Raw genomic sequence first — 18,379 nt, 5'->3', positions numbered from 1 at the left:
TTCTGCCCCTGCCTTCCCTGCCAGCTTGGGACTCCAGCACCCTGGCTGGTTGTGCCAGACACACTTGCTGGCTACAAACACAGACCCAGGTCTGAACCACATCTCACAAGCTGCAGGCTTAACTGAAAGCAGTTTAAGAAATGTTCCTGTCTCTAACACTCAGATGCCCAACTCCCAATGGGATCCAAACCCCAAATATATCCATTTTACCCTGTATAAAGCTTATACAGGGTAAACTCGTAAACTGTTTGCCCTCTATAACACTGATGGAGAGAGATACACAGCCGTTTGCCCCTTCCCCCCGGTATTAATACATACTCTGGGTTAATTAATAAGTAAAAAGTGATTGTGTTAAATATTTGGAACCACTTAAATCCTACTTCTTGTAATAACAGAAAAGTGAATTACCAAGCACAATAAAACAAAACACGCAAGCCTAAGCCTAATACAGTAAGAAACTGAACACAGATAAAATATCACCCTCCGATGTTCCAATAAGCCTCTTTTACAGACTAGCCTCCTTCTAGTTTGGGTCTAGCAATCACTCACACCCCTGTGGTTACTGTCCTTTGTTCCAGTTTCTTTCAGGTAGCCTCTCCACCCCCAAAGGATATCTCCTGAGCCAGCTGAAGACAAAATGGAGGGGTCTTCCAACAGCTTAAATAGATTTTCTCTTGTGAGTGGAGACCCCCTCCTCTCTCCTATGCAAAGTCCAGCTCCAAGATGGAGTTTTGGAGTCACATATCCATGCATGACTCAGAACTTGCCAGTAGCAGCCATGGTTCACATGCTACCTTGAATGTCCTCAAGTAGACTTCTTTTGTGGATTGGAGCCTTCCAAGATCCATTGTCCGTTAAGTGTTTCTTGATTGGGCACTTAACTTGCAAATTGCTTTCTAAAGAAGCTTCCCACATAGATTCATAGACTCTAGGACTGGAAGGGACCTCGAGAGGTCATCGAGTCCAGTCCCCTGCCCTCATGGCAGGAGCAAATATTGTGTAGACCATCCCTAATAGACATTTACCTAACCTACTCTTAAATATCTCCAGAGATGGAGATTCCACAACTCCCCTAGGCAATCTATTCCAGTGTTTAACTACCCTGACAGTTAGAAACTTTTTCCTATTGTCCAACCTAAATCTCCCTTGCTGCAGTTTAAGCCCATTGCTTCTTGTTCTATAATTGGAGGCTAAGGTGAACAAGTTTTCTCCCTCCTCCTGATGACACCCTTTTAGATACCTGAAAACTGCTATCATGTCCCCACTCTGTCTTCTCTTTTCCAAACTAAACAAACCCAATTCCTTCAGCCTTTCTTCATAGGTCATGTTCTCAAGACCTTTAATCATTCTTGTTGCTCTTCTCTGGACCCTCTCCAATTTCTCCACATCTTTCTTGAAATGCGGTGCCCAGAACTGGACACAATACTCCAGCTGAGGCCTGACCAGCGCAGAGTAAAGCGGAAGAATGACTTCTCGTGTCTTGTTTACAACACACGTTAATGCATCCCAGAATCACGTTTGCTTTTTTTGCAACAGTATCACACTGTTGACTCATATTAAGCTTGTGGTCTACTATGACCCCTAGATCTTTCTGCCATGCTCCTTCCTAGACAGTCTCTTCCCATTCTGTATGTGTGAAACTGATTGTTCCTTCCTAAGTGGAGCACTTTGCATTTATCTTTATTGAACTTCATCCTGTTTACCTCAGACCATTTCTCCAATTTGTCCAGATCATTTTGAATTTTGACCCTGTCCTCCAAAGCAGTTGCAATCCCTCCCAGTTTGGTATCGTCCACAAACTTAATAAGCGTACTTTCTATGCCAATATCTAAATCGTTGATGAAGATATTGAACAGAATCGGTCCCAAAACAGACCCCTGCGGAACCCCACTTGTTATACCTTTCCAGCAGGATTGGGAGCCATTAACAACTACTCTCTGAGTACGGTTATCCAGCCAGTTATGCACCCACCTTATAGTAGCCCCATCTAAATTGTACTTTCCTAGTTTATCTATAAGAATATCATGCGAGACCGTATCAAATGCCTTACTAAAGTCTAGGTATATCACATCCACTGCTTCTCCCTTATCCACACGGCTCATTATCCTATCAAAGAACGCTATCAGATTAGTTTGATACGATTTGTTCTTTACAAATCCATAATGGCTATTCCCTATCACCTTACCACCTTCCAAGTGTTTGCAGATGATTTCTTTAATTACCTGCTCCATTATCTTCCCTGGCACAGAAGTTAAACTAACTGGTCTGTAGTTTCCTGGGTTGTTTTTATTTCCCTTTTTATAGATGGGCACTATATTTGCCCCCTTCCAGTCTTCTGGAATCTCCTCCCGTCTCCCATGATTTCCCAAAGATTATAGCTAGAGGCTCAGATACCTCTTCTATTAACTCCTTGAGTATTCTAGGATGCATTTCATCAGGCCCTGGTGACTTGCAGGCATCTAACTTTTCTAAGTGATTTTTTACTTGCTCTTTTTTTATTTTATCTTCTAAACCTACCCTCTCCCCGTAAGCATTCACTATATTAGACATTCCTTCAGACTTCTCAGTGAAGACTGAAACAAAGAAGTCATTAAGCATCTCTGCCATTTCCAAGTCTCCCGTTACTGTTTCCCCCTCCTCACTGAGCAGTGGGCCTACCCTGTCCTTGCTCTTCCTCTTGCTTCTAATGTATTGATAAGTCTTCTTGTTTCCCTTTATTCCCATAGCTAGTTTGAGTTCATTTTGTGCCTTTGCCTTTCTAATCTTGCCTCTGCATTCCTGTGTTATTTGCCTATATTCATCCTTTGTAATCTGACCTAGTTTCCATTTTTTATATGACGCCTTTTTATTTTGTAGGTCACGCAAGATCTTGTGGTTAAGCCAAGGTGGTCTTTTGCCACATTTTCTATCTTTCCTAACCATCGGAATAGCTTGCTTTTGGGCCCTTAATAGCGTCCCTTTGAAAAACTGCTAACTCTCCTCAGTTGTTTTCCCCTCAGTCTTGATTCCCATGGGACCTTACCTATCAGCTCTCTGAGCTTGCCAAAATCCGCCTTCCTGAAATCCATTGTCTCTATTCTGCTGTACTCCCTTCTACTCTTCCTTAGAATTGCAAACTCTATGATTTCATGATCACTTTCACCCAAGCTTCCTTCTACTTTCAAATTCTCAACAAGTTCCTCCCTATTTGTTAAAATCAAGTCTAGAACAGCTTCCCCCCTAGTAGCTTTTTCAACTTTCTGAAATAAAATGTTGTCTGCATTGCAGTCCAGGAACTTATTGGAGAGTCTGTGCCCCGCAGTGTTATTTTCCCAACATATATCTGGATAGTTGAAGTCCCCCATCACCACCAAATCTTGGGCTTTGGATGATTTTGTTAGTTGTTTGAAAAAAGCCTCATCCACCTCTTCCACCTGATTAGGTGGCCTGTAGTAGACTCCCAGCACGACATCACCTGTGTTTTTTACCCCTTTTAGCCTAACCCAGAGACTCTCAACACTTTCATCTCCTATGTCCATCTCCACCTCAGCCCAAGTGCATACATTTTTAATATATAACGCAACACCTCCTCCCTTTTTCCCGTCTATCCTTCCTGAGCAAACTATACCCATCCACACCAACATTCCAGTCATGTGTATTATCCCACCAAGTTTCAGTAATGCCAACAATGTCATAGTTGTATTTATTTATTAGCACTTCCAGTTCTTCCTGCTTATTACCCATACTTCTTGCACATGCCTTACTAAGGTAACTTAAAATCAAACCAGTACACAGCCAATATTCATAACTTTGAATACAAAAATGATACATGCATACAAATAGGATTAATAGATTCAGTATATCATAACCTTTACAGAGATATGTTATGTGGCATATGTAGCATAAAACATATTCCGGTTATGTCATATATACATTCAAAAGCATATTTCCATAAAGTATTATGGGATGCAACGTGGTAGAAGTTGTTGACCCCATTTACTATGTGGGGAAAGGAAATAGTTCCACCCGTAGGCTTCAGGGGCATGAGGCAGACTTTAGTTTTAACTCAATTCTTTGCTCTGACAAAACTCCCACTTAAGTCAATGGAAGCTTGAGCTGGTTGGAAAAATTCCAGTGAAACTTCTTTGGTCAGAATTTGCCAGTTTATTGAAATATTTGGCAGAGAGGGTTCAATGTTGATTAAGTTCCTCTGGAAACCTGCCTAGTTGTCTGCCAGATTGTCTGCCCAGCTCTCTGGCAATTCCAGGGTCTGCAGCTCCAGGGCAGCCCTCCTGCAGGTTCCAAATGATTCCATCCACATTAGACATGCTGGAGCCCAGGACTGTGCAGGACTTTGCAATTGCAGCTCTGGGCTGCTGTGAGCTGGGTGGGGTCCAGGCACCTGAACTTAGAGTAGGGAACATGTCTGTCATACATTCACAATGCCCCCACTGCTGGGTTTAGGAAGCATAGAAGAGGAAGCTGCCTGGTTTGAATGTGGAGGGGACAACAGCTAGATTTTCAGAGGTGGCAAAACAGATTGGGAGGATCCACCAGGGAGTGTGAAAACTGGAGACTGGTGGAGTGTGCAGGGAGGAAGAGGGAAATGTATATGGAGTTGGGGTTGGGGAAGACTGACTGACTTGCTGGTCAGGAATATTAGGACAGGGAACTAGAAGCAAGGGAGAGATGGGGCTGCCTGGGTAAGGAGATTGGGAAGGGGACTAGGATCCAGGGGGAAGAGTAGGAATGACTGGGCAAAGAGACTGGAACTGGGAGCCAGGGAAGGACATGAGGGATGAAGATTGGGAACCAGTCGATGGGGGAGACTGAGATTAGATGAAGGATGAAAATAGCAGGCTAGTTAGGAGGAGTCTGGGGTCCCTTACACAAATCTCCTTCATTGCAAATCCTGATTCATTTCCAGTGTATTGAATGAGGAATGGCCCTGTGGAAAAAAAAATGTGTGATCTTGCAATTAGAGATTATCATAATATATACATATCAGGGGGCTGAATTAAGTTTACAGAGGGAACCTTAATTCTGGCATTTCCAAAATTTTTGAGTGCTTGACTCTGCCATCTTAATAATGTTCTCTTAAAGTAGTTTCTCTGTGTAATATCTATGTACAGTATAATATAGGCAGGAGCAAGAGATAATAGCAAATCATTCCCAAGCATAAGCCTCCTATGGCAGTTATTCACTCATTACAGTTTAATGCTGTAATATGTACAATACAGTACTCCAAGTAGCCCTGCAAGGGCACTTGATCAACTGAGTCTGATCAGATTCTTGTATCAGCCTAAAAATAGCATCTCAAAGCAGTTTAACTTGCTCTGTAATTAGTCTATTGTTTAAGTGTCTTTTTATTCTCAGGCATGCTGTAAGTCGTGCCTGGCACTTTGTCAGTTCATTGCTGACATAAATCACATTTCATGTTGCCTATTGCTGAGTCAAAGCCAAGGACATTTTATTTTGGGTTTTACCATGAGGCAGGTCGGATGCTCATTCTCTGCATATCACCCCCAAAGCTTTAGTTTGTACAGTCCTAAGAACAAATGCTCTGATGTACTTTGTCTTCATATACTACCCATACATATTAATAAAGTATTACACTAGTTCATATATTAACTAGTAACAGAGCTTCGTGGGAGTTGCAGATGCTCAGCCAGCTCTGAGGATTTGGCCCCCAACATAATATTTATATTTTAAAATGGAAGAAAATTTGTTTTGTCCAGATTCTAAACTCATTTATTCCAACGTAAATCCTGTGAAACTCCCTTAACTACAAGGGAGTGGAATAAAAGATTAAAGGAACATTCAACTCACTTGGTTCCCTAGAAAATCCCCACTCTGAATCAGCAATGAGGGACGTGAATCAAAGTTGTAGGTGATAGTCTGAAGTTTGCAAAGCATCAAAAGCCATTCCCAGTAATGACCCATTAATGTACAATATGACTACTGCATTATAGTAAAAGGTGAAGTCTGTCCCCTATGCACAGAGTCTCCTCATATTCCCTCTCTTCCAAGAGGGTGAGAGGTCATGACTAGGGGCTGGAGTGATACAGGACAGCGGGCATAGGACAGGACATTTCCTCTCCAGAATTTCAGTTACTGTATGCACCATCTCAAAGATCTTTTATTATTCACTTTTTTATTTTTAGGTATCTCTCTCTCTCTCTGTGGTGAGTAGGATGGAACGGGGATAGAATGATCAGTCAGCTATGGTGAAAGAGACAATGGGAGGGAATGGTAAAGAGGCAGTTTATTTAAAAGTGTAATTAGAAAGATGTGTACCTGGGTAAGGCACTTGACTGGGACTGAGGAGACCTTGGTTCAGTTCCTGACTATGCCACAGATATCCTGTGTGACCTTGGGTAAGTCATAGAATATCAGGGTTGGAAGGGACCTCAGGAGGTCATCTAGTCCAACACTTTGCTCAAAGCAGGACCAATTCCAACTAAATCACCCTAGTCAGGGCTTTGTCAAGCCAGGCCTCTAAGGATGGAGATTCCACCACCTCCCTAGGTAACCCATTCCCGTGCTTCACAATGCTCCTAGTGAAATAGTGTTTCCTAATGTCCAGCCTAGACCTTCCCCACTGCAACTTGAGACCATTGCTTCTTGTTCTGTCATCTGCCACTACAGCCTAGCTCCATCCTCTATGGAACCCCGCTTCAAGAGGTTGAAGACTATCAAATCCCCCCCTTGTTCTTTTCTTCTGCAGACTAAATAACCCCAGTTCCCTCAGCCTCTCCTTGTAAGTCATTTAGTCTCTCTGTGTCAATTCCCCATCTGTAATGACAATACTTTCTCCCGCTCTCTCTCTCTCTCTCTCGATCGTAAGCTTTCTGGGGCAGGGATTGTCTCTTTCTGTCTGTACTGCACATAACATGAGCAGCTCAAATCTTACTTGGGCCTTCAGGTGCAACCTCAGTACAAAGAAAGGAGGACACTTCAGTTGAAAAGTGGCAGATTCAAAACTGTATGAAAGAAAAGGCCTTCACACAACACACAGTTAGTCTGTGTAACCCATTAGCACAGCCTGGTAGAGTATGGCAAGTCCTATGCGTGTATGAGTTTTGAATTATACGAGTCTATTTGCTCAGATACCTTTGCAATACCTGGGCCACAGGTGAGAGCTTCGGGTAAAAAAACAACCAACCTCCCCCGCCTATTTTTTAAACAATAAAAACTGAGAAATTGCACAGCAGATATTTTCTGTTGTGTCCAAATGGTCTCTAGTGTAATCATGGGAAGATAAATTGGACTTTAGAATAAATGAAGGTTTTGCCTAGCTATTAGAGGCTATAGAAGTAGGTTACAAACAAGTCATGAAATTTGAAAGTTATAGCTTGACAGGTAACATGAATTCAGGCTCATTGCATGTATTGGACCAGATTCTCTACTGTGCCCACCATGAAGGGGCAGGATGGCATCAGGAAGCTGACTGCAGTTCCCTGATTCTGAGGCCAGTTTTGAGATCCCAGTCACGGGAATTTAGAGCAGCCTGGGGACTACTGTAATTGCCCTTTGACAATAATCCATATGGGGATTGCCAAGGTATACTGTACTTCAGCCAGGCTTCTTCCTGCCCTACACTGAAAACTACAAGGAGGTGGCATAGGAATTGGCTATACAAATCCTGTGTTTTCTGGGAACTCCCCCACAATGGGTGAATCCTCATCCGGGGAAACATGACTGGCTTCCACGCCTCTTTGTGCTGCCTAAGTTGTGCAGAGGAGGTGGAGTGGGTGACACAGAAACTGGTTCAGTGAATATAATGACTCATTGAGGTCAGGCAGATGAGCATATAAATGCAAAGCTAATCAAAAATACTATTGTCCATTTTTAAATTCTCCTAATTAAAGTTGCATTAACAATGTTTTTCATTTATCATTTTCAAGTCTATTTCCCATTTCTTTTACTCTGGTGCTGAGTTTGAAAGAAACGAAAACAAACCAAGAAAAATAAATGCTCTAGCTGATTGGAAATTATGGGCCTCCCTTCTCCATTCTCCCACCCCAGCTGAAAATTTCAGTGAAAATGAACACATTTCATTTTGGGGATGAGGGTTGTTTGTTTGCAGAAAATCATTGAAAAATTTTTCCATGGAAAGTAGACCCTAAAAATTGTGATGAAAAGCAATTTTTTTTTGCTGAAAAGCAAAATTGTGACCAGCCCTAATAAATACCTTTTTCAAAGTATTTATGTGGTGTTTTATTTGCCTTGTCATTAGCTGTCATTCAGAGGCTTACAGTGCACATAATGGTCAGTTTCTTTTTTCATCTGGAAATAATTGAACCACACCTGGAAATTGTTTTTAGTTCCTAAGGAGGAAAAAAAAGGCTTTCCATGCCAAATGTACCATAGGAATATGCAGGCCAGATTTGGTACAATCATTACATGCAGTCATGATTGCCAAGAAATTCAGTGTTTTCTGTGAAATGAGCATTTTTAGTGAACTCCCCCCCAAGAACAGTATATTGGGTCTGATTTGCTTCTCTCTCATTCTGGTTTAAACTCCAGTAACTTCAGTGGAATTATGCTAGATCAGTGGTTCTCAACCTATTTACCATTGTGTGCCATGTATACAGCTCTCTGTTACGTGGGCTGCATACACAAAATATATATACTACTCATATGGCCCAAGGATGTCACATAGGCCACAGCCATGTGCTAATTGGGCCACAGGTTAAGAACCACTGCTTTAGATTTACACCAATGGGAGAGAAGAATCTGACTCATTGTGTTTAATGCAGATTTCTCCTAATTCCCCATAGCATTTCATAAGTCCCTCCTTGCCAACAGTTCCACATTCCACACTGGACACTGTCAGTACATCTTACCTCAGAGCAATGCAAACAGTGTCAACATACCTCTCTGCTGATATTGCAGGAATGCAGGATTTCAATTACCTCAGCAGCAACTGCTTTGAAATCACAGTGGAGCTCAGCTGTGAAAAATTCCCATCAGAGGAAACTCTGAAGAGCTACTGGGAGGACAACAAGAACTCACTTGTCAATTATATTGAGCAGGTAAATGGTCAAAATAGAGTTTTCTGTAGAGTAATGCAACTAAACAGAAACTGCCAACTGTGTTAATCTGATTATACGTTGTAATTATGATTACTCCACACACATCCATGGGGTAAACCCAGAACTAATAGGTTGTTAAAAATTCAAACCCATCGGGATCGAGATCTGATTTTTGGTTGATATGCTATAGTTAACAGGTATATGCCTGTGATTATGATGAGAAAATTAGCTTGTTAGTACAGTTGTTGAAGAATGGGACACATTTATTCTTGAATAATTTATTTATGAAAAAAATGCCAAAGTTTGCCAGATCAAATATTTGCAATGAATAAATCACGGAGTTTGCCTGTTAGTTTTATGTGGGATGAAGAGGCAATATATTTGCACTACAGAATTTCACCCTTTTGCTACAGGATCCCCCAGTTAACTGTCTTAAAAAAAGCTTCAGCTTTGCACATGAGTTAATTTTAATTTAAATATGGCCTGACAAGGAATTTTCAGAACTGTCGATACCATGACACCTTAAATTGCCTGCTTCTATTGAACTATTGGCTAGATCACCAAAGTTCAGTTGCTCTCACCTGGTAGAGGATTTTACTCATCTTCTGGACTTTCCTTCATGATACTTACTGGCCAGATTCTCAGCTATGGCTGAGGAGAGTGTAGTGTTACCCAGTAGAGGGTACATGGCCTTTCTGCTCTCCTGTGCTATGTGCCAGGCTAATCCTTTGTCATAAATTAGAGCTGTCTAAAGGATGTTCTTGTCTAAATTATGGCAGCTGCTAATGGTGCCTAAACGACAGCTGAAGAACAACAGAATGTAGAGAAGCCTCAGTTGCATACCCTATCCCCATCTGTACCTGTTGCACCTGGTAGTAGTTCTGCCTGCTAAATGCCCTATACTGGCTGGTGATGCTGGTTTTAGAGTCGCAGTCCAATGGTATTGCAACAAAAATGGCCACATCACACCAGAGGACCCAGGGTACAGTCTCCAAACGAGGATTCATGCTCCAATGACATTAATGTGAGTTTTACCATTAACTACAATAGGAGTGGGATTGGATCTTGTGGGCTCAGTCCTCCAAGGGCTGATTGCCTCATGTAAACGAGCTGGTTTCACTGGGAGTTGAGGCTGCTCACAACTCATTTTAAGTTCTTAATGCCTTGCAGGATCAGACCAAAAATTCTTATATTTGAGAAAACTTAACAGCCTATGGGAAAGATGTTTATCAGGCTGTCTCCCAACACCTTTCATTGAGTGTGAGAATATTCAATAACAAAAGGATTCAAGGGAATGCATACTTCCATTCATGGTTTTCTGCACATTTGTAATGAATGCTGCACAGCAAAAAACAAATTAGTCATATCAACAGCTGAACTCCGTTGGCTCATCACTTTGTAATATTCCAGTGTGAGGTTCAGAAATTATCCTTGCTGCTTATTTTCAGCATGTAGCTATGGGGTGGATAACATGCAGTCTCAGATATTTTACTGACTAAAACAGCTGCCTTTTCCTTTAGGAAAAAAAGCATAAGTAATTTCCCATGTATCTCTGGCTTTTTTCAGATACATCGGGGAGTGAAAGGATTTGTTAGAGATCTTCAGGGAAACCCGATTGCCAATGCTACCATTTCTGTGGAGGGAATAAACCATGACATTACATCAGGTGGGTGTCACACCTTAGGTGATTAACTAAGGAGGAGTGCTAGAATATATTGCTATGCCTCTGTAGCATGCAACCTGGAGACACAGCATCTCCGATCTAATCAGAGATTAGTATAGCTAAGTGTGCTCAGGCTGCATCGGTACTTAGATGGGAGATATCCTGGGGTTAGGAAGAAGTTTTCCTGGTGGGCAGGATATTTCATATCTGCCATCTGCAGAATTTCTTGCACTGTTCTTTGAAGGTGATGATAGTGGCTGCAGTTGGAGACTGGTTTGGACTAAAATTGTTGGTCTAATCCAGTGAGCCAATACTTTTAGTCCTAATCCCACATGCTAAATGAAGTATTATTGCTGACTCAGTAGGTGACACCTTTCTCTCTGAGAATATGTCTAGACTGTAATCACGGGATGTAATTGTAGCTCAGGCTGACATCTCTAAGCCAGCTGGTGTGGCTTCACTGCTATGGGATATGAGCTAGCAAGATTAAAACTAGTTTAGATACATCAATTTGAACTACAAACACACCAGTGACAGTTCCATAATGACTTGGTGTATGTCCAGACTATGTTCTTGAGCAATGTACTTTTGGAAGTGCTATGTTAAGGATGAAACCTAAAACTCTGCTCCAAATCCCTTGTGATCATTAAAGATCCCATTGCACTTTCTGCAGGATTAGGAGTGTTAACCCCTAATCTCCTTGCCAAATTCCAGTTTGGGTAATTGCTTTCTGCCTAGATAAGCTCCTTGCTGCTTCAGTGAGATGGTGTACTTCTTCATTTCCTGTTCTAAACATGCTGTTTAGTAGTGTTGTACCTTTTCATCTTTGCTGAATCTTACCCTCGAGATTGATTCAGAGGTAGTTTCACGTTGACAATGTGTGAAGTGTTACCTATACTTTCATTGTTTGTCATTTTAAATAGCATTTTTTTTTGGTGCAAGGTGCTAATTAAATAAATTTCCCATATTTTGTGGATTATTGTATGCTACAGTCATTTCCCTGGCACTGAATCCCACTATTCCACTGAATTGTATTTCATGGGATTACCACCCAGTCCGAGTAGCATTTCGCTTTGTGATATGCCCACATGTTACAGGCAAAGTGGGCAGTAGTGCCACCAACCAGAAGTGAGCTGCATAGGGATTAAGAGAAGGAAAGAAGCCGGCGTGGGGGAAAGAGAGAGGATTATACCCTCCAGTTGAAAGGTCAGAATGCAATATCAAAAGGTTTAGAAATAAAGTGGTCAAAAGTCAGGAAATCTCAAAAGTGAATGGTGAATCTTAATTCTGCTCCTTTGTGTATGTTTTAACATACAGTCTTGCTACAGTGCCAGCTAATATAATAGATCATTTTTTTTCACAGAATCTGTCTTTTTAAAGAAAAAATCTGGAGAGCACTTTAGTTTGATGCCTCCTGAAGCTTTCTCAATAGAACTTTCACCAACTCTGATTATACTGACACTGTCCATTTTATTTATGAACAATTCTATAATATTCCCTTCTAGGCATGAAAGTTTTTTTTTAAAAGTGCTGGTGTAGTTGCAGAATTGCTCAGCAAGCATTTAGGAAAATGGCAGTGATTTCAAGTGGCATTGCTGAGTTCCCTTCCAAAGGTTCTTCTAAACTCTATGTAGTATGAAGGGATGGAGAATTCTTGTCAAAGTGACTTTTGTAAACTCTGAAGAAGTACTACACTATAAACAATGCCCAGTGGGCCTCATTATCCACCCATTGGTGTAAAACTGGTGTAATAGAGCAAATGGTTAGTCCTATGGTGCAGCTTTGGGATTGTGCTTTTTTTATTTTTTCCTTCATTGGTTCACTGTAAGGAAAGATTACATAGAATATTCTGGTCCCTCCCTTCACTTATTGGTCAGCCTGATAAAAATGATGCTTCTCTCACCTGGTTATATAATTGCTAGTATTCTAATCTTGATGAATGGGGATTTATTTCCTTAACTCACACACATGTTGATGGGTGGCAAACTATATACATTAAAAAGATACTATATACCTAAAGAGATTCCTTAGTATAGAGTGACCGTTCTCAGATTACCTATTTCCACAAGAGCTTTATCAGTAGCGAAGAGTGATTTATATTTGTTGAAAACTACTTTTTATAAATAAAAATTGGCTCTCATCATTGCATAATTGCTTGGATATCAAAATCCAGGCTGGTATTTCCGGGATTATATTGTAATAGCATTTACAGCCCATCTTTTTTAGCCTGGGATAATGCGTTTCATTTCTTCAGATTCAATGTTTTTCTTTCTTTTCAGCCAATGATGGTGATTACTGGAGATTGCTTACACCAGGAAACTACAAACTTACAGCCTCAGCACCAGGCTATCTAGCAATAACTAAAAAAGTGGCTGTTCCCTTTAGCCCTGCCATTGGGGTAAGTTCTTCCTCATTGGTTGGTTTGTCTTCCTTATGTAAAAAGAATAGTGAAGTATTGTTATATGTATATTCATATAGTTCATAAAAAACTTAAGTCTAAAGCAAAACCTTAGCTGATTTTCATTCATAACTCTCTATATACTCAAACCTCGTCAGTTTAGAAAATGGGTTGGATATCTAGTCAGACTGCATACTCTTTCTTTCTAATGCTTGTTGGCCTCCACCAAGCAAGAGCAGTGTTGTGTGAAGGTGTCTCATTTCTTTTGCTACTGGTCTTGCCTCCAAGCAGGAAACGCATAGCTGGGTAAAAATTACACACACACACACAGGTGGACATTGGCATTTTAGTTTAGATTTGATGTTTATTATTAGATTATCTGTTAGGTTCACTCCCTCGGGGGCACCTGGCATTGGCCATTGTCAATAGACAGGATACTGGGCTGGATGGACTTTTGGTCTCACCTAGTATGGCCATTCTCATGTTCTTTTGGCAACTGAATATTCAGTTAAGGTGAAAATCTCCTTAACCTCTGTGCAGAGGGCCAGCACTAGAACACTTACACCACTTAAGTCCTACTTTTGGGTTTATTTGGCCCTTCAGTGGGACTTAAGTAACTTATGAGTGTTGGTTTGACCCTCTGCACAAAGGTAAATTTTCCCCGTAAAAACTAAAGTAGGACAAACCTATGTAACTCTGTAGTTAGAGATGATGTAGATGCATCAGGGAAGATTTTAGATCAGAGCCTCTCTTTAAAATTATTTCTGGTAGACAGTGAACAATGAGTCAACCTAATATGACACCATTTATTAGGACATACTACAGCACATTGTAGCAGGGTTGCTATTTACTGAGTGTCCTCTCATGGCCCATGGTTTCTTGCTACCAATGCCCCTCCCCCCCTTTTCAGGATCCCTTAGTAATTCACAGTTGATAAGTAATTAAAACATTCCCCTCCAGCCTCAACCTCAGTCTAGTCAGCCTCCTATAGGTAGAGATACCCCAGTCCTTCTTCACACATCTAGCTCCAATTCAAAGTCTTTTAGGCTGTATTTGGCAGGAGCTTTCTCTGGCTTCCCAGGCCCCACATCCTTCTCCCAGTCAGGGTGTCTAGTATGAGCTGGGCCCAGTACTCTCAGACTTCACCTGGCTAAAATTCAGCTTTCTGGTCTGGTTCTAGGCCCAAACCATTCTCTCACTCCAATAGGAGCCACCATAGCACTCTCATGGTCTTCCCTACAGAAGCCTGTCATGCTCACTGCGGTCTCTACAGCTTTCAAGACTTCATTACTTCCTCCTGCTGCTCTTTTTAGGGCAATCACCTACTCTATCCCAGGTGTCTGCTTTTGTAATCAGCCTTGGCTAGCTCCAGCCCTCAGTGGGCGAGTCACCCTATTACATACCTAAAATAATGTGTTGTATATGAGAAGGAACTCTGTGGTGGCATAAGGTAGCATATGTGTTGCTCTGCCATGCAGCAGACAACTACCTGAATTCTGATCTTGATGTTTTTCTCCCTGTAGTGGTAGGCAAAGCCACAATGGTAATTCATATCATTGCATGCTAAAGGAGTTTGGTGCCCAGCTGTCATTGAATTTCAATAAAAGTTGGGCACCTAACTCCTTTAGGCTCTTTTGAAAAACCTAGCTTAAAATGAGGGCACTTCCCCCAATAAATATTTGTTCTCCTATAATTCCTTTCAGTTAATTAATCCAAACATGGACTTCCCTTCCCTGCCCTACATTCCCTGCAGCATGTGTTTAAAAAGTCACCTTTTGGATTGTTTCTCTGACCTAGGTTGATTTTGAGCTGGAGTCATTGTCTGAAAGAAAAGAAGAAGAGAAAGAAGAGTTGATGGAGTGGTGGAAGATGATGTCAGAAACTTTAAATTTCTAAATGAAGTCTTTGAATTTGCAGCTTTTAATCTATTATGTGTTGACTTAGTATAATGTGCTGTGGACAGACCCTATATTTTAGATCTTGTGCAGTTCGCAATATTTAAGTTTGATTTTTTTCAGTAATCTTTTGATTAGTACCAGCACTACTTAAAAAAATGACTAGGCTACTAACTAGACAAATACAAATTATTAATTTTTATTTCATACTGTTATAGAAAATTCACTCTCCTACATATACGATACACAAAAAAGAGTGAATGTCTCAGCAGCCTAAGTGGAAATACAATCTTCTATGTGTAATTTGCAAGTCCAGAATTTGTAGGTTAACTCTGGATTTAAAAATACCCATAATTCTTAGTCAGTTTCAGATACTGCCAGAAATGTCTGGCGATATATATGAGCAGAAGATGTTCTGTATTGAGTTATAATGAATGTAGTTGAAAAGGTGTACAATAACAGTTTGGTGTTGTAAGTAATGTTTTACAGGAATTAAAATCCAGTATAAAGTTGTATAAAATTTGGTGGTGGAAGCTATTTAAACAAATAAGAAACAAACGTATAGCTTCATTTTAGTAATGTGGAAGGAACTTGTATAAGCATTTTTACTGAAGACCCAATATTAATAACAGGGAATAATGTAACTTTATCCCTTAATCTGTTACTGATACTCCAAGGTTGGATTTGAGGCTTTTTGGTCACTCACTAACCAAATTAAAATTCTGTATTGCAAAAGAAGAAACACTGCAAAATGTGCATTTTGGTAATATGCTTCTTGTGCTTGTGGGGTGTTCCCGTGAGGAAAACATTCAGTGTTTCAGCTGATATATAACCACTAGATACCCAGTTATGGAAGAACTGACAAAGGTTTCAGTGTGGTTTGGATGAGTAGCCAAAAATTCCAGTGCTCATCCGAAGCCATCTGACCCTCTTCAATTTACAAAATGGGTTAGAAATCAACTAAGGACAGGCATTCCTTTTAGTGCTCAATGGTCTGAGCCAGGCAGTAGTAGTGTTGTTTGAAACTCTTGTTTGTTCTGCTGCTGGTCTTGTCTAAATCTAGGAGAAACACAGGTGGGTAAAAGTGAAATATATATATGTATACTAAAATTTTACCAAAATATTTTACAGGAAAAAAATATACATTTCAGTTCTGGAAAAAATTTTGGACCTCCAGTTTATTTTTAAGTATCTGAACCAGTTTGTTTCATTATTTAGTCCATGAAAAATGAAACTTTCAGGTGTCTAAATGTAAAAGTATAAACACAGAATACCCGATCCTCAGCTGGTGTAAATTGACATGGTTACATTGAAATCAATGGAACTATGCCACTTTATACCAGCTAGGATCTGACTGAAAGTTTAGAGTGTATTGCTGTGTGTCATTTAATTTAGGATCAGGTGTTTGACTTTTTTCCCCAACGAGTAATGGAACAGAAGAAATAGAATATTGTATCATCCTCTCTCAAATAAATCTGTAGTTTTATTAGCCTGCATTTTCAGTCAATGGCGGTTGCAGGATTGAAAATTAGATCATCAGTGCCCAGTCTTGCTTCCATTGAAGTCAATGTGAATACTACCATTTACTTCATGTGTTCAGGAAGAGGCCTTAAGCAGATCAAGTTAAGATTCTAGCTTGACATTCACAGCAAATTGTGTCCTTGCACTTCCTGCATTTCTTAAACAAACATAGCTCTTTAACTTTTAAAATAAAATGCCCAAGATACTGCATATGTTCCTATACTGAACACTAATGAAAATGAATAACCTGAGTCCTGTTGAACCAAAAAATGACTGTGTAACATGTAGATCATTGCTACAGTAAAGCAGTAGATGCTGGACTACAAATCCCAAGGGAACTCTTCTAGTAAGAATCATGCTGAAGAACCTTTGTAACAAACACCAAAAAGAGACATCAATGCACAGACATTTTGGTTAAAAAAAAAAAAAATGTAACCTTACCTTCCACCCCAGTATGTGTAAAAAGTCGAGGAGACACACAGACATGAACACTTACTACATAGTAGCTTAAAATGTAGAGACATTAAATACAAACCCACTTGTCTGTATGATTATATGTATGGAACTACTGATCTGGGTTCTGATAAAATGGGCAAAATAAAAAAAAGTGGTATGAATTAAAACAAAGGAGTGCTGGCATTTGGCAATGGCTACAAAATTGCTTTCACCCTGTAAATTCTTGTAATAAGGCAAGTGTACATTTGTACAAAATAAAACATAAAACAGCATAATGTTAGGCCAGAAGGTGCTGTTATATGGTGCAACTCCTATCATGTAGCCAATTTTTCTGCATAGGGAATTCTGTGGTATAGTCCAGACATTACATCAAACTGAACCTCATAATGTATTTCTAAGCCTTGCTTGTATTCCATGCATGCCAATCTGGTCTATTGTTTTATGCATTTGTAAATGAAATGTAATGTCCCTTAAGCTATCATTGTTTTACTTCAGATGTCTGCTTGCTATTAGTTGTACTGAAACAGGCTGAAGTAATTAAATATTACAGCACCAGAACCACTGCCACTGTTCTTACTGTATGTAAAAATGCTTAAGAACAGTATAATCACGAGTGTCAATAAATAGTTTATGTAGCTTCTCTAGCTGAACTGATCTGTCCTGTAGGATTGTATATGTTGCAATGGAAGATTAAAAGTGTGTTACGTGATGCAGAGTTCTTTGGTTGAAAAAGGCACATACTGTACTCTTGTACAATAAATAGACTGGTCTGTTTAAAATGTATGAGTACATTCTATGGCCAACTTCCACCCCCTTTTCATTTCCTGAATGCTAAAAGGGCCCAGAATGTGTGCCATGTTTCAGGTGTTGATCTTACTGCAGTATTTCTTGGAATCTCTATATTTAGAATGGCAGATACCATGGTTAACAATAATGCAGGTGACAAATGTCCAGCTATTAATATGCTCACTACTTCAGTATTGCCAACCCCAGCATTCAAAAATCATGAATTTTAAAAATCATGAGATTTAAGAAAAACAAAACTTTTGGTTTCTGAACCTCTAGGATGCACTTGGTTCTTGTTTCTAAGCTTTTTCTACACAACCATGTGGGCCAGAAACTTACTTTTTAAAAAAAAAAAATGAAAAACGAAGGCTCTCGCATAATCCTATGCCTCCAGGAGCAAAGGCTCTAAGACAGACACCACAAGATTGCAAGAGTACAGCAGTATTGCCAAAATCTTTGCAATAGTGTTTAAGGGGCTTGTAGTATAACTGTATTGGGTGGCCTTCAGACACTGATTTCTGCTCAGCCTGTCTCCTTCACTTTGCTCCTCTGAGTCCTAGATATTATATTTCAACATTAATTTTCACAACCAACACATAAGCACCTTTTATTACAGATCTAGATCTACACTGAATTAAATGCA

At 40.1% G+C, this 18,379-nt stretch overlaps 1 protein-coding gene across 1 annotated transcript in view; it reads left to right on the top strand.

Annotated features, from left to right (window-relative positions):
• The window catches only part of CPE (carboxypeptidase E), an 86,435-nt gene extending 68,776 nt beyond the window's left edge, over window positions 1-17,659 (top strand). Inside the window, exons 6-9 of the mRNA XM_030564550.1 lie at window positions 8,878-9,017; window positions 10,584-10,683; window positions 12,960-13,078; window positions 14,876-17,659. Of these exons, the coding sequence (XP_030420410.1) occupies window positions 8,878-9,017; window positions 10,584-10,683; window positions 12,960-13,078; window positions 14,876-14,974 (458 nt within the window). The 3' untranslated portion in view covers window positions 14,975-17,659. The remainder of the gene's footprint in view (window positions 1-8,877; window positions 9,018-10,583; window positions 10,684-12,959; window positions 13,079-14,875) is intronic.
• Window positions 17,660-18,379: the final 720 nt, after the last annotated feature.

The sequence above is a fragment of the Gopherus evgoodei genome, chromosome 5 (genome assembly GCF_007399415.2).
Source record: "Gopherus evgoodei ecotype Sinaloan lineage chromosome 5, rGopEvg1_v1.p, whole genome shotgun sequence".
NCBI lineage: Eukaryota > Metazoa > Chordata > Testudines > Testudinidae > Gopherus > Gopherus evgoodei.
Note: the sequence above shows the minus strand (reverse complement) of the source record. Positions and strands in the feature narration are given on the sequence as shown.